At 45.4% G+C, this 27,309-nt stretch overlaps 1 protein-coding gene across 3 annotated transcripts in view; it reads left to right on the top strand.

The window, feature by feature from the left end:
• The window catches only part of ADAT2 (adenosine deaminase tRNA specific 2), a 71,947-nt gene that overhangs the window by 10,045 nt on the left and 34,593 nt on the right, over positions 1–27,309 (top strand). For 2 of the 3 annotated variants that reach the window (XM_073575678.1, XM_073575679.1), the window contains exons 4-6: positions 1,449–1,599; positions 6,393–6,499; positions 7,097–7,169. In XM_073575678.1, the coding sequence (XP_073431779.1) occupies positions 1,449–1,599; positions 6,393–6,499; positions 7,097–7,169 (331 nt within the window). Of the gene's footprint in view, positions 1–1,448; positions 1,600–6,392; positions 6,500–7,096; positions 7,170–7,241; positions 8,650–27,309 lie in introns of those variants that run through there. The other variant, XM_073575680.1, reaches the window with a different exon arrangement.

Raw genomic sequence — 27,309 nt, 5'->3', positions numbered from 1 at the left:
ATAAAACAACATGCCTCATGTATCTTGTCCTATTGTGTCTGAACAAGGGTTTCGCTTTTCCTGCCCTGGACAAAGCCAGAGAGGCGAAACCCTGGGACGGGCACAATACATGAGGGGTGCGGTTCTATGGACTTTTAAAATCTTAAAGCGCTTTTTTTATTTACTTATATGAATAAAATACTTTGCCTCTAATAAATCACCCTTTTCAGTTTTACACTATGGTTGGATGTCTGTATGTCTTTTTAGAAATATAGCATGGTGGATCATTCCCCTAGATGTTGTGTATTGTGGAGGAGATGATGCCGATCTATGGTGGTTTCAATGAAGACAGTCTGTCCAGGGTTCTCGTAAGATAGAATATTAGAACGCATGGCTCTAGTCTTGAGTGAATGCTGAATTAGGGCAACCTTATGTTTTGCGAGGTCCGACATTATATTTATTGTGAGTTTTATTTCTTGGTTATTACTAATGCTCACTACTTGGGTACGGTAATCTTTTGGATGTTGGCAGCTTAATGCATGTGAAAATTATTCAAAAGGGAAGGTGACATTTTGTTCAAAGATCAGTAAACTAAATACAGTCTTACACGTGAATGTGTGCAGTTTATTGCCCCATAGTTCCATGGTAAGAATTCGTCTGATGGGTCCCAATATTAAAAATCAGGGTTTTGCAGAATTTGAGAATGTGTAGAGCACAAACTGATTTTCTGCTATAAACAGGCTTCACTAATGTGATCTTCCAATCATCTTGGACATCACTGATTTCAGAAATTAAAGAGGTTTTCCAGATCAACTTTGATGTCCTCACATGCATTTATGCCTCTAAAACCACAAATACAGATGATATGCCTCCTGGGTTCAGTGCTGGTTCTCTGCTGGTGCTTTTGTATTTAACAAGCTGCAATGGTGAATTAAAACTATAGTGCACATCAGTGCTGCAGCCAATCATTGAGCTCAGCAGCTCATACCATCTACCCTAGCTTTCCGCAGTGATGTGGTCGTGACATCAACGCTACAGCCGGTAAGCAAAGACTAGAGCAGCTTTGGAGAGGCACTGCTGGACTCGGGGAGGGTGAGTATAATGTGTGTTTGTTATTATTTTTTATTTGTTTGTTTTACAGGTGTACAAGGGGATATAAAGGTTAATAGTGGAAAGTCTCTTTTAAACGGATCTTTAGAGCGCTCAACGTTCTGTTTGTTACTTGTAAATAACTGAGAATCTGATAGAAAACGTAAAGCAAAGGTTTATTTGTATCCATAAAGGTTTAATTTGAATTTCATAGATTTCTAGTGGCATTCTACAAATCAGTGGTGATCCAATATTATCTTGCATGCATGAATGACAGAACATCATTTAGATTCCCACACCTGAAAGAATAGGTCTTCCTTGTAATATTTCAGCATAACATAGGCAGCTAAAAATGTTTAATTCCTATTCTCTTCCTACAGGCTACACGTCATGCAGAAATGGTGGCGATTGATCAGGTATTAGCCTGGTGTAAGAAGAATGGAAAGAACTCTGTTGAAGTTTTTGAAAACACCATCTTGTATGTGACGGTGGAGCCGTGCATCATGTGTGCTGGTGCTCTGCGTTTACTCCGTATCCTTTCTATGTTAGAGCATTAATACTACGTTTCTCCTCTGCTAGGTCTGTGTCTCTCAGGCCGAGCGCATGCAGTTACACCTCGCTAGCAGCGGATGAGTGCAGATCAGTAGTATGCAGGACATGTTTGACCCTGCTGAGACATACATTCTCCATGGGAGCAATGTACCCTAGAACACTCTCCCCCAGTGTGAACTAGTGGATTCAACTAACTCCAGTGCAGGGGTCGCTGCTCAGTGCAGTAGATTATTGTGAGAAATACAGTGCTTATTCACCACGAGTACCCTGGTTGCTGTTGTTTATGCCGCAGTTCATTATGATCTGGACTCTATATGATCCAGGCAGAACATAGAGTTCCTCATGCGTCACAGTTCCCTTGTACAGTCTGTTTGCCTGTCTTTGCTATTCTTGGGCAAAAGCATTTTTGTTCTGTTCAGTCTCTGCAAGCCAACAAAAATATTCTTGCCAAAGGAAAAGTCATACGTGTATATATTACTTTTATCCTAAAGAAGTACCTTGCCCGGAGCTGAGAAAAGTGATTCCAGGCACCTGGGAAATGTAGTTTTCTAGCAAAAAAAAAAACAAGTGTATGATAAACATAAAAGGATCACCAGATTTGCTAACTTAAACTGAAAGACCAGATTCAGAAAAGATACTAGGGAATTGCATAACAAGTGCACAAGAGTAGGTTTTAGTAACTTGCAAAAGTATAAGACATTTCAATATAGCATCACATTCTGGTCAATCCCCTTTAAAGAGGTTGTCACGTCTCTGAAGAAAAGTCTGCAATCACTCTGACTGCAGACTGCTGAATCATGTCAGTGTGTAATGCACACACTGTCATGTTTCCCTGTTTTTTAGGGTTTTTTTTGCGCGGATGGAGGGATTGCACGTGTCAACTATTCCTAGTCGCTCCTCTTAATTCTATGCTATTGAAAAAGTCTTGTGGGACTAGTTGGCACATGATCTCAAGCATGCTATTACAATCAATGGACCAAAAATTAAAATTCCCCCCAAAAATTCAAGCATTAACACAGTAGAATAGGGCAGCAGTATTTATCTGCCCAAGTCACAGAAATAATGCACTATCCTGATACAGCACACATTTAATAGAGATGGAAACAGCACAGGTGCAAAATACTGATGAGACAACCAATCCTAACCTACCAGTTCATGGAGTAGATGATTGCTTAGGCCGAGTGCTATGCGATTCGAGCGACACAACGCACAGCACTCGGATATCATCCGAGTGCGGTGCGATATACGCTTGGCAGCGGAGGAGATGGAGAAATTATTTTCTCCTCCGCAGCTGTGCTCTGATCCTCTCTGCGAGAGGATGGAAGCACAGTAGCATGACACTCGACTCCCGCTCGCAGAAGAGCAGGAGTCGAGGGTCATTAGCATATCACATCTGATTCTCTCATATCGTATGGTTAGTGTGACTCCTGCCTCAGTATTAAAATTGCACGTAAGTAAAGCTTATATAGGGCGCTGTTCACACATGTATTGCACGGTATAGCACCAAAAAAGGGACAAAAATCCAAAAAGTACAAAGTTTCCTCATTTTACACCCTAGGGAAGAGTAAGAATAACATATTTCTCAGGTGAACAGTATACTATTGTTCAGATAATACTAGAGACTTCCCAGTATGCCATAAGGGAAGAAATCATCACTCCCATAAGACATACAATAAACAAATATTAAGGCAGAGATTAAATAATCCATATATCTGTAATCATGCTGCTGCCTGGTTGTGTACCCCGTGACGCGCCCCGACGCGCGTTTCACCGCCTCTGCGGTTTCATCAGGAGGTACTGTATGTAAGCGTTGGATCTGACCCTTTAAATAGCCCCCTCATGCGTCTCTGAACACCCACAGCTGTGTGCGGCGCATTAGCGCCATGTTGTGACGCGGCGAGGAGGGCGGCGCTCAGGACGCTCGTCACATGGTCCGGTCACATGACTGGGCATGTAACCAGGCAACGCACTATCCACAAGAACGCCGGCCGCCTCACCACACCACAGAGCATGCGCGGTGTGCGCTCAAGCCTGCCAATACCACGTCAAGCAGATCTAACACTGAATTGCTGAATGTCAAATATGGGTAGCGCTAATAATGAAAAGACTAGATCTCCACAATTTAAATTAATATACCATGACTATTCAACACACACAGTTGTTAGTCCATCTACTTAAAAAAAGAGGACCATACAAATCCGCTATTAAATATATATCAAGGGAACGACAACTCCAAATAGAAAAATACATATAAAAATAGACAATTACAAAAATGCAAATAAATAGATCATCATTCAATAAACACATCATGAGGGGATCGTAATATTATATAAGTATGAATACACACATATCATAATTTTCTACAAAATACATCAAATATATGATCCATTCTATATCCTTTACCCATATAGTACATATAACCAACTACCAATAGGGCTATGACAAATCACATCCATTATTATTCAAAAATATATCCCACATATTAAATTACCAAATCCCTATGATTATCAACAATATATAACATAGGTAGATAAATATTCCATTAAACTGCCATAAAAATTCATAATTGAATTCGGTATATAGATATTTATATTAACATCATAAATCATCTCATATGTCACATTGGCAATTCATAATTAAATCTTCCCATTATGTTCTCTTTAAAAACAGGGTGGCACATGTTAAGGAGCTGAAACTCCTAAACCCTTCATCCAATTTTAATGTGGATACCCTCAAATGAAAGCTGAAAGTCTGAACTTCAACTGCATCTGAATTGTTTTGTTTAAAATTCATTGTGGTAATGTCTAGAACCAAAATTAGAAAAATGTTGTCTCTGTCCAAATATATATGGACCTAACTGTAAATAACATGCAAAGCATTATATACACTTTATGAGGCATTGGTGTTGATATTTTGGTCAAAATACACAAACTCGCAACCTGCGTTAAGGGTCCTCATACTTGTGAGTCCCTATGCTAAAATGAAACAAAAAACTAAAATTCCCACCAAAAATTAAAGAGGTGTCCTGAGACCACAACTGATCACCATGAACTGTTTGATGAATGTCTGGTCAGCGAGGGTCCAACCACTGGGACCCTACAGGTGACAGAAACTGGGATCCCAAATTCCACTAGTCTTTGAATGGTGTGGCAGTGCTTATGTTCATCCTCTGTTCCACTCGAACAAGGAATAGGTGATAAGTATAGATAATGGGAAACTCTTAGTTCTATTAGGTTATATTGAAATGTAGCAGATTTGTTGCAGATATTTCCGCATTCAGTATTCTGCTTTGTACATCCTAATGTAGTTGTTTATTAAGCATGTGCATGTCCTATATAGGCGTTCGTCTCATAAAATCCTGCAACATTTGCTTTGTGTGAATATAACTGTCATCAACCCCTTCTGGCAAAAGAACGTTGTATTAACGTTCTGGAAAGGGGTACTCAGGTGTGTAGGAGACTCAGGAGCTGAGCTCCCTCAACATGTGGCGAATACAGGTTAAATTATATAGCTGCCGCCGAATTCTGGCTGCAACTGTTAACCATGTAAATGCCGCTGTCAATCTGACAGCAACATTAAATAGAATGCGCACTAACTCACATCGGGCCCCTGCAATGCGATTTTAAGGGACCTGAGGGGCCTTTAAAAATATTTAAAACACACAGTAATCTCCAGCGATCTCAGGCAGGAAGGTAGTTATAGAAAATATATTCCTTTATTTCTTTTCATTAAAAGAACATGTTACAGGTAGTGGATACCCCAGTGGATGGTAGTTACCATCCACTGGGGTATCCACTACCTGTAACATGTTCTTTTAACGAAAATAAATAAAGGAATATATTTTTTATAACTACCTTCTTGCCTGAGATCGCTGGAGATTACTATGTGTTTGGACTTGTATCCGCCAGGCCAGGGCGGCTCTGTGCGACGGTGTGATTCCTGCTATCCGGAGGACGCTAAGGGGTGAGCTGAAACATTTTTTTCACTTTAAAAACATTTGTAATGAATAAAGAATATTTTTAAGAATATAAAAAAATCTAAAAAAAATAATATTAACGGTCTAATCACCTTCCTTTTGCACCCGTTAAAAATAAACATTATTTGGCATTGTCATGTTCATAAAAAGTGCAAAAGTTAAAAATTCCCTCATCGTTAAGATTCATACTTGAAAGAAACGAGCCATTTTCTGCTAAGCACAATTCTAGTTGTGATATTTTACATTAATGTAATGTGTAGTGCAAACATATGACATTAGTATCTCCTTTAACTTTCGTCATACCATTGGTCATTAAAGTGTTGTTCGCATCATCTTTAGGCAATATCACCATGTTCAGTGTTCACACACTGAGGTCAACTCTGACACATGGTAAGGTTTTTAAATATTAGACAGCGTGGAACTTCCCAATCAGGGACACGTCGATGGTGGGATGGCTTTTATGCTATTTTTGACCACAAACAGTATTACTTAAAACCCTGTGTTACTTAAATGCACGTTTGTTTTTTACCTATTTAGTTACAGAAGGGTTTTTGCTCATTTTTTTGTCTCTTGTAGGTTTTGTATGTTTTATGGCCAATGTGAACATGCGTTTATGTGCTGCATGTATACCAACTTAAAACAAGTTCAATTTTTGTGTTTTTACGTTTAGTACAATGTATATATGAGACTTGCAAGCAGGTGGAATGTTTTTACTAAAGAGTCATCATCCTTTTAGCTTTTCATGTCTTAAACGTTGGTTAAAATGTACTCAAATGCTTCCTGAACGGTCACTCAGGAATTCCTTTGGTGGTGTATGGTTGCTGTAATGATCGGTTTGGTGGCTGTGGATCAGTTCTGAATGTTGCCGGAAATGGAATACCCAACACAGGAGCTACATTCACGGTATGTAAAACCACTTCTGTACTGTTATCATATGTAGGCAGTGGTGCCTTTCACACATCAGCAGTCCTGAAAAAGTCAATAAAATATATTAGTATTGGTATAATTTGCTATTAATATGAGACAAATAAAATGCATTCAATTATAAGGTCACAGAAACGCAAGAGATCCCTCTACAGAGTAGTGGACATGCACATAATGGCAAGAGGCCCTCCTGGTGTGCAGGCCGCCTCTGGGGATTCGCTATACGTCCAGCCATTCATTTGTAGACTGATGCCACTTATCCACACTGAAACCTGTAGCCAACTGTCAGTGTGGAGAGAGATTTGTGGCCCATGCTGGATTACTGTTGCATCTCGGCCAATTGTTTTTTTTTTGTGATGGTTGGTGGTACATTTAACATCCTGCTTCATAGATCTTCAGATGCCTAACCACTAGTAAATGTTAGAAGTGACTCAGCATGTACTTTGGTGACGGTGAAATAATTAAGATATTCTTGGTAAAATAAAGCAGGAGAGGCCAATTAATGTAGAACAGGAGTACAGATTTCTGACATCTTTCTTTTCCACCATACCATGACTGCACACATTATTCTTACAGTGCTTACCAGGATACAAAGCTGAGAAAGCCGTAGAGATGTTGAAGACATTTTACAAGAAAGAAAACCCTAATGGTTGGTATTGTCTTAAGGTATTAACACATTTTAAGAATGGTGGTTGAAAAATTTTATTTTTTTTTCTTATAGCACCAAAATCTAAAGTCCGAAGAAAGGAATAAACAGTTTTTTTATTTTTGGTTTGGATCATGAGGTTTTTGATCACTACCTTTGGCCAATCAAATAATAGGCGCAAAACTTGCATGAAGGATTTGTCTTCACATGGAGTTATTCTCACCTCCCAAATCTCATGCTACCGCTTCTTTGGCTCACCACTCTATTTTCTAGGCGCCAGAGATATCTCATAAACATCCCACGAAACCACTGCAGCCAATCAATCACTGACTGTAATCGTGACATGTCAACACCACTAGGATCACTGCATCCAGATGGCAGTAGTCCAATCTCATGTCGAAACAAGATTGCTGGAGCCAGGTGGATGGAAGCCAGAAGGGAACCAGAAAATGTTGGCACAGAGGAATCGGTTCAGACGTGTTTTTTTTTTTTTTTTTTTTTTTTTTTTAATGTATTTTTAATTAATTTTTTTACAGTGCTTTCCAATTGCAATTCAAACGAAAGCCATTTACTCAATGACAGGACAATGATTTCAAGTGTCTTTTTATTTGCAAGCTTCCGAATGATCATGTGAATTCTTTGCAAACCAAGACTTGGAACACCAATAAAAATTTGCCCAGAAGAGGTCACCACTGTGACATACACTCCTAGTGTATGTTACATGTAATATAATCTAGGTCTTTGCACTTCCCAAGTAAAATAAATATATTTTTCAATATATATATATTTTAAAACTGGTGCACTGCATCTTAGTTTAGTTGAAAAAAAGTGCGGAAATTAAAAAAAAAAGTAACTTAACAAAAGCAAACTTAAGAGTGTTAACCACATCATTGGTCATGGTACATTGTACGTATGTGTTGGATATAATTGATTATATTTTAGACTGTTGTAATATGTCTGTAAAGTTCATTCCATAGGCGCAACCAGTCTGGTTCTACTTATCAAACTCTGACAGTGTGAGCATGCCGCCGGTCTTCTCCAATGTCAGTACGTATGAACAGGGTTGAGTTTAGGAAGCGCTCGCTGTAAGAAAGCCAGCGCTGTTAATAAAGATTAAGTGCCATGCTAGCGGTACAAATCAGAGGACGTAATTGTACCAAGCCATTGGCCACACCAAGGGTGCACTAAAGCGACCTCATTTGCATGTGGCTTAAAAGTTCATTCATATATTTACTGACAAGCAAAAGGGTAACAATGTTTTGAACGTTTGACTTTCAGGCTCCATATCTCACGTTCCACTACGGCTTTGAACATGAGACTACTATCATTTTATAGACAATCATCTTGGATATCTCATACAAATATTTGACTTGCAACTATTTAGCATATGATTAGTTATGCAGATTCTTGTTTATTTTTGCTAACTCTGCACTGGCGTATACAGTACCCTTAATAAACCAGTGAGAGACTTAGAGACATCGTTCCTATGTCTACCTTCATGTGCAGCCAAATGAGCCGATCTGCCACACTAATGTTAATAAATATACAGTATGTGTGTGTGTGTGTGTGTATATATATATATATATATATATATATATATATATACACACACCGTATTTTCCGCTTTGTAAGACGCACTTTTTTTCCCCCGAATTTGGGGGGAAAATAGGGGTGCGTCTTACAATGCGGATTTAACTTATCTGTGCTGCCGCTGTGGGTGTCCGGTGCTTGCCGCCGCCGCGCTCTGTCCGCCGGGTGTTGCTGCCACGCTCTGTCCCCCAGTGCTTGCCGCTGCGCTCTGTCCCGGGCTGCGTGGGGGCTTTGCCGTTCCATCCATGCTTTCTTGTCTGTGCGGTGGATTGCTTCCTGGAAAATGGCCGCCACACAAGCGCAGATGGAGATCTCGGCACTGAAATCTCGGGAGATAAGATTTCAGCGCTGAAATCTCATCTCCCGAGATTTTAGTGCCAAGATCTCCATCTGCGCTTGCGCGGCGGCCATTTTCCAGGAAGCAATCCACCACACAGGCAAGAAAGCATGGATGGAACGGCAGAGCCCCCCACGCAGCACGGGACAGAGCGCGGCAGCTGCAAGCATCGGGGGACAGCGCGCAGCAGCAGCACCTGGCAGCATCGGGGGACAGAGCGGGCGGCAGCACCAGGTACAAAGCGTGGGGACATAGCACAGCGGCAGCATCGAACACCAGCAGCGGCTAGCCACAAATCAAAACACCCCCTCATCTTAGCAACATTTCACTCCTGCCTCTTCCAGCCGCAACCCTGGGACCCCACTTCCCACCACCCCCGGTAAGCAATAAGACGCCTGGATTATAAGCAGCCCCATCATTTTATTAAAAAAAAAGTTGTTTCCTATTTTTCTCCTCAAAATTTGGGGTGTGTCTTATAATCCGGAGCGTCTTATAAAGCGAAAAATACGGTATATACTGAATATCTCCTTTATAAATGTTTGAGTAGCTGTCTTGCATTTTGCCGATGATGGACTTCCTTTACCCCCTTTCTGACAATGGATATACTATTCTGTCCATATGCCCTGGGACTTAATGCCCATGTACAGAATAGTACGTCATACGTGATCAGCCGCGCTCACGCCGGCACTTTAACCCCCGGCACACTGCGATCAAACGTGATCGCAGTGTTCCGGGAGCCGGCAGAGGGGCTGTCAGCTGTGACATGGTAACCTGATGTCGTCATGAGGACATTCGGGTTGCCTGAGCTCAGAGATTTCCTGCCATGCGCAGTGCATGTCAGGAAGTCACTGAGGTTAGTGACAAGACTCTGCAGTGCTGACCGCTTATATGGCATGCAGATCAGCCTGCACAAAATGAGTGTTCCATAGTGGGACACAGTGTAAAACATAGAATGAAGTAAAAAAATTTTTTAAATAATTGTAAAAATATTTTTAAAAAATCAATATTTATTCTATCATTTAATCAATATTTGAATAAAAAATCTAAACAATAAAGGTACACATATTTAGTATCACCGCGTCCGTAACGATCCAACCTATAAAACTGTCCCACTAGTTAACCCCTTTAGTGAACACCATTAAAAAAAGGCAAAAAACAATTCTTTATCATCATATCTTCAAATAAAAAATGAAATAACGTGATCAAAAAGACGGATATAAATAAATGTGGTACCAATGAAAATGTCATTTTGTCCCGCAAAAAACAAGCCGCTATATAGCTCCATCACCAGAAAAGTAAAAAAATTATAGCTTTCAGAATAAAACGATGCAAAAATTATTTTCTTTATCGCCTTATTGGGGGACACAGATTACCATGGGTGTATGCTGCTGCTTCTAGGAGGCTGACACTATGCAAAACAAGAAAATTAGCTCCTCCCCGGCAGTATACACCCACCGACAGGCACCAAGCACCCCAGTTTGTGCTTAGTGTCTGTAGGAGGCGGACCGGGATCTCCCCAGATCCGCAGTTTTTAATCCAATTTTTCTTTCAGGTTTAGCTTGAACTTTTTAATCTTTTCCTTCTTTTATCTTTTAGGTTTTTTCCAGTGGGAAACAGGGTATAGTTATCACCCTGATTTCCTATATCATGCGGCTGAGCGAGCAGTGTGGTGTCACCCACATCGCAACTCTCAGTACCGCAGGCAGGACTTTTCCATATCACCTTCCGGTGATAAGGGTTGTGGACAGGTGGCTGGTCCTTGCCGAATCCCCCTCCTCACCCCTTTCTCGGGACAGGGCTGAGAGGAAGACGGCGATCGCAGGTGTTTCAAGCCGTCTTCTGCAGGATGCGGGTACAGAGGACTCCTTCCCCTCCCAGCGGCCTGCCGTTTCCCCATGGGCCCCCGTGGTCATCCTCTTCTGGGACGTCAGGTAAGTGCCTGTACGTTCCCTCCAGCCCCGCATAAGCTTCAGTGCATGGGAGAAGAAAAAAGGACCTTGGTGAGGTCCACAGCATTTGAATCTCCCGCCCTTTCTGCCTGCCGCGCGCTCACACAGCCGCTTGCGGTCCTCCCCTTCCCCTGCTCTAGTCAGGGAGACTCTGGGGTTCCCCTCACTCACCGCAGCGTCACAAGCAGCAGGACCGCGATCAGATGGCCACTTCCTTAGCGCGGTATGTCGGGGTCGGCATGGGGCTGCGGCGCCGTCACTTTCGCTTTCACTTTCCACTCAGCGCGGGGAATTCTTCTGCTCCCTCCTCCCTTCCTAGCGCGCTCCTTTCATCGCGCCTTTTCTAGCCCATCACAGGGCTTCTTTCTCTTTGAGATGCCAGCCTCCCCCTTCTGCCATGCCCTCTCCGTCGCTATTAACCACTCACGGCGCAGCCGCCAAGCTCCGCCCCCATCTTCCAGCACAAGGATCTCCTGTTTCTAATCACTCCTTCCTGCGCTGCTTGGGGGAGACTTTGGCGTTTCTTCTGCTGCTCGCACAGAATCTCGGTAGGCTCTGCTCTGAGGCAAGGATTAGCTCTCCTCGGCAGTTATTCCCTAATTCCTGCGGCCATTCAGTGCAGTTTACTTATGCCCAACCCTTCAGGGGATCTCTGCTTCAGGCCCACCGCTACCTATTACGCCTGTGCGCGCTGTAAAAAGAAGTGGGCATCGGGTCGGTCGTCCCCATTCTGCCCCCCCTGCAGTCCTTCAAATATGTCAGCATCTCAGGAACGCACAGAGTCCCAGCCTGAGGGCGCTCTTCCCTCCTCTCTCCCCCCGGAGTGGGCCGTTACAATGTCACAGTCTGTTTCTGATTTGACAAAAGTATCACAGTCGCTGGTCCAGGTCTTAGAACGATTACCTCAGCTATCCTCAGCCACCTCTGCCCCGACCGCCTATCGGGGTGAGTCGTCCGCACCTGACCGCGACCTTCAGAGAGACAGACAGGGTAGGACTTCTAGGAAGCGGGCTCTGTCCACTTCGTCCTCGAGCTCGCAGGGCCCTTCCGCTCCCAGGCCTCCTTCTCCTTCCTCGGATGACAACCTTCAGTCAGGCGATGATTCTCAATCGGAAGCTAGTTCTGAGGGGAACAGCGTTTCTAAAACGCGGGACATGGTCGATAGTCTTATTGCAGCTATCTTCCAAACACTAAAAATTAAACAGGATGAGGCTCCACCTCAGGAATGCTCGGTTCTCCTTAAACGAGCAAGACCTCCGTCTCGAACCTTTCCCAATCACAACGATTTCGATACTACCTTATCCAAACACTGGGAGCGCCCTGAGCAACGTTTCTCAGGCCGCAAGTACTTGGACGTTCTGTACCCCTTTGACGCAGAACTGATCTCAAAGTGGTCAAAGGCTCCCGAGGTGGATCCTCCAGTTTCCCGGATAGCCTCAAAAACGGTGCTCTCTCAACCAGATGGGGCATCGCTCAAAGATCCTTCTGACAGGCAGATTGAATCTCTAGCTAAATCTACCTTTGAGGCATCTGGCGCCTCTCTCTGCCCTATTTTCGCATCCGCCTGGGTGGCGAAAGTCATTTCCGCTTGGGCAAAAATTCTTCGCAGAGGCATCTTAGCGTCAGCTCCTCAAGACGAGTTGGCGGATCTTGCAGATCAGATTAACCATGCGGGTAAATACCTTTTTTCCGCCTCCTTGGACGCGGCCGGCTGCGTAGCAAGGGCTAACAGCAACATAGTAGCTGTACACCGAGTCCTCTGGCTAAAGTCATGGAATGCGGACACTACTTCAAAAAAGTCGCTTGCCAATCTGCCATTCCATGGCTCTAGACTCTTTGGAGCAAAGCTGGATCAGATAATTTCCGATGCCACTGGAGGTAAAAGTACTTCGCTTCCCCAATCTCGACCAAAACGTTTTTTGAACAGAAAGGGTTTTCGACCATTCTGGCCCTTTCGTCCCTTCTCTGCCACGGAGAGAGCCACTCAACAGGATCGGCTGCCCGCCACCAGGGAGCGGGATCAGAGGAAACCTTCCTACAAACCCGCTCCTCGCTGGAGATCTAGAGGACAATATTCCAGATCTGCAGGCGCCAATTCCGGCAGATTTTCGTCTAAGTGACGGGTCACCCCCACCTGGAATTTCTTCCAGGGTGGGAGGCAGACTTTCCTCTTTCGCGGATGCTTGGCTGTCCGTTGTCGACGACGCTTGGGTCAGAGAACTCATCGCATCCGGATACAGGATCGAATTTGCTTCACTCCCGAACAGACTGTTTTTCTGGTCTCGGCCTCCGCGACAGCGGGCCCAGATTCCGGGTTTTCTGCAGGCCATTTCCTCCCTTCTTTCCGCCGGAGTCATTGTTCCCGTTCCCTCAAACGAACGGTTTTCCAGGTTCTACTCCAATCTCTTTGTAGTCCCGAAGAAAGACGGCTCTCTTCGTCCTATTCTGGACCTCAAATTGCTCAATCGCCACGTGAAGATTCTTCATTTCAAAATGGAGTCTCTTCGGTCGGTGATTGCTTCCATGGAACCCGGGGAATTCCTCTGCTCGGTGGACATTCGGGATGCCTATCTGCACACTCCAATTTGTGCGCAGCATCAGAAGTATCTTCGATTTGCGTTTCAGGGAGACCACTTTCAGTTCACAGCTCTTCCTTTTGGCCTAGCTTCAGCGCCCCATGTTTTCACGAAGGTTATGGCGACCGTCATGGCCATCCTTCGCTCCAGAGGGATCCTCATCATCCCTTATCTGGACGATCTTTTGATCAAGGGTTCGTCTCGCCAGGACTGTCTCCAGAGCCTTCAGATAACTCTGGACACTCAGCCGCCTAGGTTGGCTAGTCAACAAGGAGAAGTCCATTCTGATCCCCACCCAGCGTCTGACCTTTCTGGGCATGGAATTCGATACGAAGCTAGCCCGTGTTTTTCTTCCAAGGGAAAAATTTACAACTCTTTCCAAGGGCATCAGGACTCTCAAGAGGCCTACTCCCATTCCCATTCGGTTCTGCATGAAGGTCCTGGGGAAGATGGTGGCTTCCATGGAAGCAGTACCCTTTGCACAGTTTCATCTTCGGCCCCTCCAGCTGTCTCTGCTTTCAGCCTGGGACAAGACCACGATGTCCTTGGACCATCCTATTCGGCTTCCTCTCAGAGTGAGGCAGTCTCTCACTTGGTGGCTACGGCCAGCGTCAGTTCTCCAAGGGAGGTCCTTCCTTCCGCCTCAGTGGCAAGTTATCACCACCGATGCGAGCCTTCTAGGATGGGGGGCCGTGTTCCATCAGAAAGCGGCCCAAGGACGCTGGAAGCCACAGGAGTCTCTCCTCCCAATCAATCTTCTGGAGATCAGAGCAATCTTCCTGGCCCTTCTTCATTGGCAGCCCCTCCTGTTCGGCAAGCCGGTCCGTATTCAGTCGGACAACGCCACGGCCGTGGCGTACATAAACCATCAGGGGGGCACGCGCAGCAAGCAAGTAATGTCAGAAGTGGCCAAGATATTCCGCTGGGCAGAACGTTATGTTCCGACAATCTCCGCCGTCCATATTCCAGGGGTGGAAAATTGGGCAGCCGACTTTCTGAGTCGCCAGGGCCTAGCGTCCGGCGAATGGTCCCTGCACCCCGCAGTCTTCTCTCAGATATGCGACCATTGGGGCACCCCGGATGTCGATCTCATGGCATCTCGGATGAACCACAAGGTGCCGCAGTTCGTAGCCAGGTCCAGGGACCCTCTAGCCGTCGCATGCGACGCACTTGTGACTCCGTGGTCCCAGTTTCAACTTCCTTATCTGTTCCCGCCTCTGGCCTTGATCCCTCGAGTGGTCAAAAAGATAAAATCGGAAGGCGTACCAGTGATTCTAGTCGCTCCAGATTGGCCAAGACGGCCTTGGTACGCGGAACTGGTCAACATGCTCGCGGACGTCCCCTGGAGGCTTCCAGACCGTCCAGACCTTCTCTCGCAAGGCCCCCTTTACCACGAGAATTCTCAGTCTCTGAGTTTGACGGCATGGCCGTTGAGACCGCAATTCTGAAGGAATCAGGTCTGTCCAGTCAGGTTATTCAAACTATGATCAGAGCCAGGAAACCAGCCTCTTCCCGCATTTACTATAGGTACTGGAAGGCTTTTTTCCGTTGGTGCGATGATAAAAGAGTCTTCCCAATGTCCTTTTCTATCCCATCTATCCTTGGGTTTCTTCAGTCTGGGTTAGACGCGGGTCTGTCCCTCAGTACGCTCAAGGGCCAGGTTTCCGCTCTCTCTATCCTCTTCCAAAGAGAGCTAGCTTCTCTACCACAGGTCAAAACCTTTCTGCAAGGGGTTTCCCACGTGGCTCCTCCTCATCATTCGCCAATAGACCCGTGGGATCTCAACCTCGTTCTTGGCGCTCTCCAGAAGGCGCCGTTCGAGCCTCTCCAGGACATCCCTTTGTCCCTTCTCTCTTGGAAGGTCACCTTTTTGATCGCCATTTCATCCATCAGAAGAGTTTCTGAATTGGCGGCCTTGTCTTGTCGTTCCCCTTACCTGATTCTCCATCAGGAATAAGCCGTTCTCAGGCCCGTTCCTTCTTTTCTTCCAAAGGTGGTTTCCGCTTTCCATATCAATGAAGATATCGTCCTTCCTTCTTTTTGTCCGGCTCCATCTCATCCTCTTGAGAAGTCTCTCCACAAACTGGACGTAGTTAGAGCCCTGCGTGTCTATCTCGCCAGGACTTCTTCCTTTCGTCGGTCCGATTCCTTGCTGATCATCTCTGAAGGTCGCCAGAAGGGCCTTCCGGCTTCCAAATCCACGATCGCTCGCTGGATTCGTTCTACCATTCTGGAGGCGTATCGTCTTCAGGAAAAGCGACCCCCTCCGGGAGTAAGAGCTCATTCCACCCGGGCTGTGGCGGCTTCGTGGGCTGCTCGTCACCAGGCCTCGGCCATGCAAATTTGCAAGGCCGCAACCTGGTCATCTTTGCACACTTTCACGAGGTTCTACAGGGTTCATACCCAGGCCTCGTCTGATGTTGTTGGTAGGAAGGTTCTGCAGGCGGCGGTGGCTCACCGGCCGATCTAAGCTTTTCAGTTACTTTCGTTCCTTATTGCTGTTCCCACCCTTGGGACTGCTTTGGAACGTCCCATGGTAATCTGTGTCCCCCAATAAGGCGATAAAGAAAAATGGATTTTTGGTTCTTACCGTAAAATCTCTTTCTTGGAGCCTTCAGTGGGGGACACAGCACCCTCCCTGTTTAAGTTGTACCGTGTTGGGCTTTGAGCTCCTTGTTGGGTTGGTACATATGTTTAGAGTTTTCTCGTTGCTTCTCCTACTACTTTTTCACCAACTGAGGTGCTTGGTGCCTGTCGGTGGGTGTATACTGCCGGGGAGGAGCTAATTTTCTTGTTTTGCATAGAGTCAGCCTCCTAGCAGCAGCAGCATACACCCATGGTAATCTGTGTCCCCCAATGAAGGCTCCAAGAAAGAGATTTTACGGTAAGAACCAAAAATCCATCTTTTTCTATAAAATTGTTTTTATTGTATAAAAGCGCCAAAACATAAAAAAATGTAAATGAGGTATCGCTGTCATCGTACTGACCCGAAGAATAAAATCTGCTTTATCAATTTTACCACACGCGGAACAGTATAAAGGCCCCCCCCCCCAAAAAAAAAAAGTTAATGAATTGCTGGTTTTTGTTCATTCTCATCCTGCAAATAACAAGACCTCACATGACTCAGTGGGCCAAAATATGGAAAAAATATAGCTCTCAGAATGTGGTGATGCAAAAACTATTTTTTGCATTAAAAGGCGTCTTTTAGTGTGTGACAGCTGCCAAACATAAAAACCTGCTATAAATAGTAAATCAAACCCCCATTTATCACCCCCTTAGTAAGGGAAAAATAATAAAATAAAAAAAAATGTATTTCCATTGTCCCATTAGGGTTGGGGCTACAGTTAGATTTAGGGTTGGGATTAGGGTTAGGGGTGTGTTAGGGTTAGGTTTGTGGTTAGGATTATGGTTACTGTTGGGATTAGGGTTCGGGGTGTGTTGGGGGTTAGGGTTGGAGTTATATTTGGGGGGTTTCCTCTGTATAGGCACATCAAGGGTTCTCCAAACGCGAGATGCATCTGATCTCAATTCCACACAATTCTGCGTTGAAAAAGTCTCGGTGCTCCTTCCCTTCCGAGCTCTGCCATGCGTCCAAACAGTGGTTTACCCCCACATTTGGGGTCCAATTTCTCCTGTTACCCTAGGGGAAAAAAAATTGGGGGCGAAAAAATCATTTTTATGAAAAAAATGATTTTTTATTTTTATGGCTCTACATTATAAACTTCTGTGAAGCACTTGGGGGTTCAAAGTGCTCTCCACACATCTAGATAAGTTTCTTAGGGGGCCTACTTTCCAAAATGTTGTCACTTGTGGGGGGTTTCCACTGTTTTGGCACATCAGGGGTTCTCCAAATGTGACATGGCGTCCAATCTCAATTCCAGTCAATTTAGCATTGAAAAGTCAAACCGCGCTCCTTCCCTTCCGAGCTCTGTCATGCACCCAAACAGTGGTTCACCTGCATATATGGGGTATCAACGTACTCAGGACAAATTGTACAACAACTTTTAGGGTCCAATTTCTCCTGTTACCCTTGGTAAAATAAAACAAATTGGATCTGAAGTAATTTTTTTGTGAAAAAAAGTTAAATGTTCATTTTTTAAACATTCCAAAAATTAGTCAGATGGAGTTGGTTATTTCCCATGCAACATTAAATATACTCAGTATTCTAAAAGTTAGCAGAGCTGGCCGGGAGTGGGGTAAAAATTGCAAAATGCACAATATTTTTGGGCAAATTTGTGTTTCACAATCATTTTGCAACATTTCAAGCTGTTTTGTGCCAGCATTCTGGTGAGAAAACCTTGATTAAAGATGTGCCTAATCTCTGTCCTATGTCCGGGAAAGCCTGTATACCAAAGTAAAAAAAACTGTTCAGTTCACCATATCTTCAGACTTTTACACAATACATATATGCGGTTCTGTTAAGCCTGGTTCAGAACACATGTTTAGAGGACATTTTTTGCTGCTTACTGTGGGGGGAAAAAAAAAAAAAAAAGTACCAATACACTTTGAAAAAGTTTGACTTTTTTTTCAGGAAGATCTGGAAAAATAGCTTGCCCAGCGCCTTTGTCATGTTTACTTGTATCTGTGCAAGTGAATGGATTAGTTCAGATGAATGTTTTTGCATGAGAGCCAGTGGTCCGTGCGTAAAAAAAAAATATATAGGGGATCAAACTCGTTGCAAATTAGCTGGCAATGGCTCAGAGTAGTGTTGGACTGCTCCTGCCGGTGATTCAACTTCTCCATGTAAACAAAGCAGCTCTTCCTGTTTTAGGTTGCTCTGTCGACAGGGTGTGACTGCCGACATCATGCTGAATGATGGTTTTCAATCAGTAGCCACAGGCCGTCAACAGAGCAGATTGGAAGAAAAGCTGCTGCTCGTCAAATTGACGTCATGGAAGATGCAGGAGCGGCCTGTGATCACTGTGCTGAGCAAAAGAGGCAGGTAGTTAGCATCTGTCAGTTCTTCGGCACCTAGTTAAAAAAAAAAAAAATCTAGTCCTGGATAACCCCTTTAAACTCAATGCAGATGTAATGCAAAGCGGATGTCATATGGACAGGATGGCAACATTATGACAATACTGATAAAAAATGTCCATTTCTTTTCTGGATGAGAAATAGACGATTTTACATACCATAATATCGCCTGAAGCTTTGGCACTTGATATCTGTCGGGTTTCATCCCTTATATCATGGCTCTACCAGTCTTTAGAAATGTCTCCGTGATCTGCTAATGACACATTGAGCCAGCCCAGGGCTGTGGAGTCGGTAAGCCAAACCTGTGACTCCGACTCCTCAATTTCCCTTACACCGACTCCATCTCCGACTCCACGACTCCGACTCCGACTCCCACACATATTGCTTATATTTAAGTGAAAAATTTATTGTAGTACAATGTGAACCTCAGACATTTAATCATTTTTATGATCCAATAATCAAGATATTTAGAACAGAATATATATTGGTGTACTACCCGGTTTTCATTCTTTTTGGTACAGATACGATATGGATAAACAGATATGGATAAATGGATAGATAGAGCAGATTTCTAATCTGCTTTTGCTATTGAAAACATTATCTATGAGCTCAAAAACCTTTCAGGTGATGCAGTTTTTTAAAAAGATGATCAGCTTTTGCAGCTGAAAAACGTATCCTCAAAAAACACAGGAAAAACGCTGTGTGTGAATGTAGCCTTAGATCAGGAATATAACAGCCATTTATAGGACATTTCATAACTTTCCCAAACTCCTATGAAAAAATATTCAGCACATCCTGCATTGAATTACTGTACCCAATTTATTATATATTTTAGGAGTCGGAGTCGGTCCATTTTATACCGACTCCGACTCCACCAAAATGAGCACCGACTCCACGACTCCGACTCCACAGCCCTGAGCCAGCCATTTCCATTTTTTGCAGAATTAAAAAAAAAAAACGGATGGCTTCCACATGACATTCAATTTTATTACAACTTCATCTTTGGATGGTCAGTTATGATCCTGCAATAACAGAATGAACAAATAGGATAGGCCATCAATATCAGATTGGAGGTGGAGCAACATCCAGCACCCTTGCCAATCAGCTGTTCCTGGTACACAGCTCTATTAACTGCATAGTGACCGCGGCCAGGTACTGCACATCTACCCGGCATTTATTCGAATCGGGGGTGAATGGCTAAGGATAGGCCATCAATCTAAAAGTTCTGGACAACCACCTTAAATAAACAGTTGACTGAATAGTTGTATTGAATTGTACAGGTTTGTATGTGGACAGCATAAAAGCAAAAGAAAAAACTCTTGTAAATACGCAATCGACACAAAAGTTACATACATCTTATGAGCTAGATTCATTGAGGTGTCTAAGCCAGAATTCCTGGCAGAAAACACCATAGTAAAGCCTCTTTCACACTTCAGTTTTTTACAATCAGTCACAATCCGCCAGGTTTTGAAAAAAACGGATCCTCAATTTTCTTTTGAGGATCCGGTTTTTTTCCCCATTGACTTCCATTATTGGCGGATTGTGACGGATTGCCGTCCGTTGCATCCGTTTTTTTTGCGGATCCGCCAAAAGTTGCTGTCCGTCACCATCCTCAAAGATTTGAAAACGGAGCTTGCAACGTTTTTTCCACTGGCGCATCCTCCAGACACTCATTTAACCCGATCTTTCTGGGTGCCGGACAAAAAAAAAAAAAAAATTCTCTCTCTCTCAAAACGGACGGGTGGCATCCGTTGTCATCAGTACTAAAACGGATCCGCCATCCGTCCTTTTGGTGGATTTTGACTGATGCAAAAAACTGAAGTGTGAAAGAGGCCTAAGTTGCAATATTTTTGCACTGATCAAAAATTTTGGCATTTTACATTTTAATTCTGGCCAGCTACCCAAACATGGGCAGGGTCACGCCTCCCGTCGTGGCATAACTTGATCCAGAAATTTTCATTAGTTTCTGACTGGAGTACATTTCTACTGAAGGTGCCATTTAATGAATAGGGCGCATCATACTCCAGCGAGCAACTTCATTAAGACTGACGTGCAGAACATCAGTCTTGATGAATCTGCTTCTTTCAGGGTTTTTTTGGTCCAACATTGTGTTGATTGATATTTTTCTTATCTATATAGCAGTCAGTGTTCTATTTATCTGGTACAAAGTAACAAAGTGGTCTTTTTCTCTTCCATTGAGAGCTCCATTAACCACATGTTGTGGGTTCACAGCAACTGCTTCCGAATGAAAATGCTACTCTTGGAATCCAATCCAGACCTTTGTACCTGCTTAATTGATGATGCATTAACGAGGGAATTGCCCATGCAGCCCATTAAAGAGCTTTTGAGATAATTGTCCAATTACTTTTGGTCCCTTTAAAACAAGGCCACTACATATTAAAGAACTGTAAGGCAGAGTTCACACATTTGAGTATGTGGTCAGTATTTTACCTCCAGTATTTGTAAGTCAAAACCAGTAGTGGGTGATAAATACAGAAGTGGTGACGTGTTTCTACTATACTTTTCCCCTTATTGTTCCTCTCCTGGTTGTGGCTTACAAATACTGATGGAAAAAAACCTCACCAAATACTGAATTTGGCCTACTTCTTAAACCCTTATTCCAATTAGGATGTGAATATTCTCAAATTAAAGCTGAGAGTCCGCACTTAGCCCATATTGATTATATGACTGTATCTTGAATATGTTTTGGTAAACAGCTAAAATGCCAAAATTTGTGTCACTGTCCAAATATTTCTGAGCCTAACAGATGTATAAAGTTTTATTCGGTCGTCCATGACAGCACCACCTGAGAGAGGGGATCCGCCCTTTAGGAACAGGAAACCTACAGATACAAAAGGGTGGCACCTCTCCCACGCATCAGTTGGTTTCCTGTTCCTAGAGGACAGGACTCTCTACAGATCGTCCGTCATGGAGTCGTCATTGAATACCCAGGCCGGCTGACCGACCCAGGTAGCGAGGGGGTCTCCTACCTCAGTCAGTGCGGGGTCCCTGGAAGCGTCACGGTGGGGCCGGGTAGGTCACCACGGCAGTGGACGAAGCAGGTGGAGCAGGGGTCCGGTGGATGCCGTCTCCGAAGCGCCAGCACCTGGTATGTATGCCCCGGGTTTCCTGCTGCGCTCCCCCAGGCCCGGTCCTCCCGGTCGATACTGGCCCCTGGCAGCGGTCATGGCGGCGTGCGCGTGGGGCTAGGAGGCATTCCGTGCAGGGGCGCTGCGCGGCTCCTTCGCGCGCTCCCGCAGGGCTCTGGTGAGCGGCGGAAGTGACGCGGCGGAAGGGGCGGAGCGAAAGCGCCGATACCGGAAGTCGGGGGCCGGCCTCCGACGCGCGCCGCGGGTGTACGCCTGTCCGGGGGTCGCGCGGCTGGTGCTATGGCCGGATACCTGCTGACCCGGACACCAGGAGGCCATATAAGGCAGATGGGGACGCCGCTGGGGTGCTTCCGGAGGCCCCAGCGATGGATACGACGGAAGCCCCCTTAGACCAGCAGGACGAGGCGCAGGAGCGCCCGCAAAAACAGGCCACGACAAAACCGCATACGAGTGGCCAGCAGAAGAAGCAGAGACGAACTAGCGACCAAAGCCGCAAAAGTTCCTCCAGAAAGGATCCCCCTGCCTCCCTCCATGATCCGGTACCTGCTTCATCTGCATGGGTAAGAGATCTCCGTGAATGTACCCTGATGCAGTGTTCCCTTATGTTTTTTTGCAGGGGAACAAGGCTACGGGAAAACAGAAGCACAGGGAATGTGCCCTCTGTAGTTCCCCCCTACCAGATGGCCACCCTAAAAAATTATGCCAGCCATGCATACGGCAGACGGTAGGGGTTAATAAAGACAGGGAGTCCAGGGGTAGATGGTCAGGCCCTTATACTCTCCCCCGTTTATGCAGGTAGCGGAAGAGACACCTGACTTCACTTCAAACCTGAGAGAGATGATCAGGGCAGAAATGAAAGTCTTACTTCTAAGTGAACCTTCTAGGAGAAGAGAGGCTAGTGGTTCAGGCTCGGAGGCCTCAGTCGCCCCTAGGAAGGGTGACAACTCCTCGGCCTCCTCGTCGTCTTCCTCGGATGAAGACTCTAGCCGGTTCTGCTTCCCCTTAGACCAGATGGACAGATTAGTGAAAGCAATACGGTCCACCATGGAGGTAGCGGACAAAAAACGGGAACTCTCAGCACAGGACATAATGTTCGGGGGTCTAGACCCCAAAAAACGCAGAGCTTTTCCATTAAACGATAAGGTCCAGAGCCTAATTGACAGAGAATGGAAGAGACCGGAAAAAAGGGGCACCATGCCACCAGCCTTTAAGCGGAGATACCCCTTTGATAACCCGGTAGTAAACAGATGGGATAAAGCCCCGAAACTAGACGCAGCAGTAGCCAAAGCGTCTAAAAAATCCGCCATACCATTTGACGATATGGCCTCCTTGAAAGATCCGCTAGATAAAAAAGCAGATTCTTTTCTTAAAGGGACATGGGAGATGTCAGCAGGCGCATTAAGACCAGCGGTAGCTGCCACCTGTACAGCCAGATCCATGATGGTCTGGCTAGATCAGCTGGATTCCGAGCTAAAAGACGGAGCTTCAAGAACATCTATTCGGAAAAGTTTGCCGATCATTCAGAATGCCGCGGCGTTTTTAGCCGATGCTTCAGCAGACTCTGCAAGAATGGCGGCTAAAGCCGCGGGTCTATCTAATGCAGCGCGAAGAGCGCTCTGGTTAAAATGCTGGCCGGGAGATATTCAAGCCCGGTCCCGTCTCTGTTCCATTCCTTGCGAGGGGGAGTACCTATTCGGCCCCGTCTTGGACGAATTGTTAGAAAAAGCTGGAGATGACAAAAAGAAATTTCCCAGTCTCCCGAACCCCTCTTACAGACGTCCCTTTACCAGAAAAGGTTTTTTCCGGAGAAGGCCGTCCAGAGATCAGGGCAGATGGGATGAGGAAAAAAAGGAAAGGTACAGGATTCATGTTTGGAGGGGGGCGCCAGGAAGGTCCAGCTCGGGATACGAAAAAGCCGCCCCAATGACTAGTTGCCCCGGTAGGAGGGAGACTAGCTGCCTTCTACCCATCCTGGTCTCTGATCTCTAATAGCAGCTGGATTTTGGGGATAATAGCCGTGGGACTACAACTAGAGTTTTCTAGGGTCCCCCTTGATCAATTTAAAATCACCCCACTCAGGTCTTCTGCTTCAGAACAAGCTGCCCTGGAGGCCGAGGTTCATGACCTGTGCGCCAAGAAAGTCCTAATAGAGGTTCCAGAGGGAGAATGGGGGAAAGGATTCTACTCCCCTCTGTTCCTGGTCCGCAAGCCAGACAGCTCCTTTAGGACAATAATAAACCTTAAGGCCCTCAACAAGTTTCTGGTCATACGTCCATTTAAAATGGAAACAATTAAATCTGCAATAAAATTGCTGTTCCAAAACTGCTTTATGGTGGTGTTAGATTTAAAAGACGCATACTACCATATACCCATCCATGCAGGCCATCAGCGGTTTCTCAGAGTGGCGGTTCAGTTGGATGGGTCAATTCGACATTTCCAATATGCGGCCCTCCCCTTTGGAGTGGCAGTCGCTCCCCGAGTGTTTACTAAAGTGATAGCGGAGGTCATGGCCCATCGACGTGAATCAGACATTCTGGTGATCCCCTACCTGGACGATTTTCTTATTGTAGGCAAAACGGCGAATCATTATTTACAACAGCTACAAAAGGCAATGTCTGCCCTAGAACGGTTAGGATGGTTGCTGAACGTCAAAAAATCTTGGTTGCAACCAATGAAAGTCCAACAATTCTTGGGCCTAACCCTAGATTCTGAGAAACAGGAATGCCGTCTGCCTCCGGAGAAGCTTGTTCGCCTCCATTATCAGATCCTGAATGCCTCCAATAACCCCACTATGTCCCTCAGGAAAGCCATGTCCCTTCTAGGCTCTCTTTCGGCCTGTATCCCGGCAGTCCAGTGGGCCCAGTTTCATGCAAGGAAACTACAGAGCGAGGTCTTCTTACATCAAAAAGTCCTTGGGGGTTACTTGGAGGGTCAGCTAACCTTGTCCCGTAACACAAGGGAGTCCCTAGAGTGGTGGTTAGACAAGGATAATTTGTCTAAAGGGGTGCCCTGGGAGTATAACGTAACCCGCATAGTCACCACGGATGCTAGTCCTTCCGGTTGGGGAGCTCATATGGGTGAAATATTAGTCCAGGACCAATGGCAACATCATCAGTTAGGAATGTCATCTAACCTAAAAGAATTGACAGCAGTAGAGCAGGCGGCTAAAAAGCTCCTTGTGTATCTACAGGGCCATCACGTACGAGTGTTCTCCGACAATCAGGTCACCGTGGCATATATCAATCACCAAGGCGGGACCCGTTCCAGACCCCTGATGATTGTAGCAGAGCGGTTGTTCCAACTAGCAGAACAATACTTTCTATCTTTAACAGCGTTGCGTATAAAAGGAAGAGACAACATCACGGCAGACTTTTTAAGCCGCAATCAGCTAAAGCAAGGGGAATGGTCCCTAAACACCTCCATATTCAATCTGATTGTACAAAAGTGGGGATATCCAGAGGTAGACCTCTTCGCCACCAGAGACAACAGGAAATTGAAACAATTCTGCTCCCTAAGTCCCAGAGAGAATCCTCTGGCGGTAGATGCCTTCCTGATAAAGTGGGACTTCAGACTAGCCTATGCCTTTCCTCCCCATCTCTTCTACCCCTGGTGATGAGGAAAATCAGGAAAGACAGAACGAGGGTTATAGTTATCGCTCCATTTTGGCCCAGGAGAGCATGGTTCTCATGCCTCAGGACCATGTCGGTGTCCGATCCTTGGGTTCTGCCGGACATCCCGGATCTCCTGTCCCAGGGCCCGGTCTTCCATCCTCAGGTGGCTGGCCTACATCTGACGGCGTGGAGTTTGAACGGTCATTATTAGAAGAGAAGGGCTTCTCCTCAGACCTAATTAACACCCTACTCAAGAGTAGGAAAATCATTACCACAAAAATTTATGTTAGAATTTGGAAAAAATTCCTCCAAAACTCAGGAGTAGTCGCTGGGGATTCAGCACCTATATTTCAGATATTAGAGTTCCTACAAAAAGGTCTGGACATGGGGCTCTCTACCAGTACCCTTAAAGTACAAGTGTCAGCCTTGGGGGCCCTTTTTAGCTGTAACATCGCTGGTAATTATTGGGTAAGCAGGTTCATTAAGGCGGCAGGTAGATCCAGGCCAATAATGAAGGATAGATTCATGCCGTGGGACTTGAACCTAGTCCTCACTGCTATGACGGAAACCCCATTCGAACCTATCTCGTCGGCTTCCCTAAAAAACCTGTCCCTTAAAGTAGCCTTCCTGGTAGCTCTAACATCAGCCCGCAGAATAAGCGATATCCAGGCTTTATCTAGGTGTCCTCCTTATTTACAGTTCAAAGAGGATAGGGTGATACTTAGACCTGATCCAGCGTACTTGCCGAAGGTAGTTTCTAGTTTCCATAGGACACAGGAAATAGTTCTCCCATCCTTCCTCCCTAATCCAACTAACGAGAAGGAAAAGAAACTACACAGCCTGGATGTCAGGAGAGGCCTCATAGAATATCTGACAGTCACCGATCCCTGGAAGAAAGATAATGCCCTATTTATCTCTCACCAAGGCCCCAGGAAAGGTTGTAGGGCATCAAAAAATACACTAGCCAGATGGATTAGAGAGGCGATTTCAATAGCATACACCTCAAAGGGCAGGTCGCCACCCGGGAAGCTGAGGGCGCATTCCACCAGGGCCATGGCGGCCTCATGGGCCGAAAGATCAGAAGTCTCCATTGACCAGATATGTAAGGCGGCTACTTGGTCCTCTCCGAGCACCTTTTATAGTCATTATAGGCTAGACCTGGGTGCTTCTACAGACCTCTCTTGGTATAAGGGTGCTGCAGGCTGTAGTCCCTCCCTAAAGCTGATATTACTCTCTGTAAATCTCTCAGGTGGTGCTGTCATGGACGACCGAATAAAGTCTTAGTTACTCACCGGTTAACGGTATTTTTCGGAGTCCATGACAGCACCCGTATATTCCCTCCCTTTAGTTTAATTTGGGTGTGCACGTCTCCTCTTGTATATGCTCACTGGTGATAAAAGTTTATAATTGTAAAGAATACTGTACATAAATCATGCATTAACCTTGGAAGTCCTCTTGTGCTCTGTAATCCAACTGATGCGTGGGAGAGGTGCCACCCTTTTGTATCTGTAGGTTTCCTGTTCCTAAAGGGCGGATCCCCTCTCTCAGGTGGTGCTGTCATGGACTCCGAAAAATACCGTTAACCGGTGAGTAACTAAGACTTTTACTAAAGAAATAATTTGGTTTGACACCCACAACATTTTTTTTGAGTCACCCATGACGGCACCACGAGAGAGGGGATCCGCCCTTCAAGGACAGGAAACCTCCAAGATAAAAAGGGCAGCTCCTCTCTCCGTATCAGTTGGTTTCCTGTCCTTGATGGGGAATTCTCAAGATGAAGATGGAGGAGGATGCCTGGGACGGATGAGGTTTTGGCAGGCAGGGGTCTGCTGCGGCCGTCACCAGGTGCCGGTAGCGCCTCTGAGACCACAATTGCGCGCCCACCCTGAGCTAGCAGGCTTTTTGCCATGCCACACAGCCCGGGAGCACATTGGTGCCTGGGTGAAATACATAGAAGAGGATGCCTGGGTCGTTCGGTTTGCATCTGAAGGCTGCT

Source organism: Dendrobates tinctorius, unplaced genomic scaffold (genome assembly GCF_039654945.1).
Source record: "Dendrobates tinctorius isolate UK_male_01 unplaced genomic scaffold, ASM3965494v1 ptg000046l, whole genome shotgun sequence".
NCBI lineage: Eukaryota > Metazoa > Chordata > Amphibia > Anura > Dendrobatidae > Dendrobates > Dendrobates tinctorius.
This window is presented reverse-complemented; position numbering and strand designations above follow the sequence as displayed.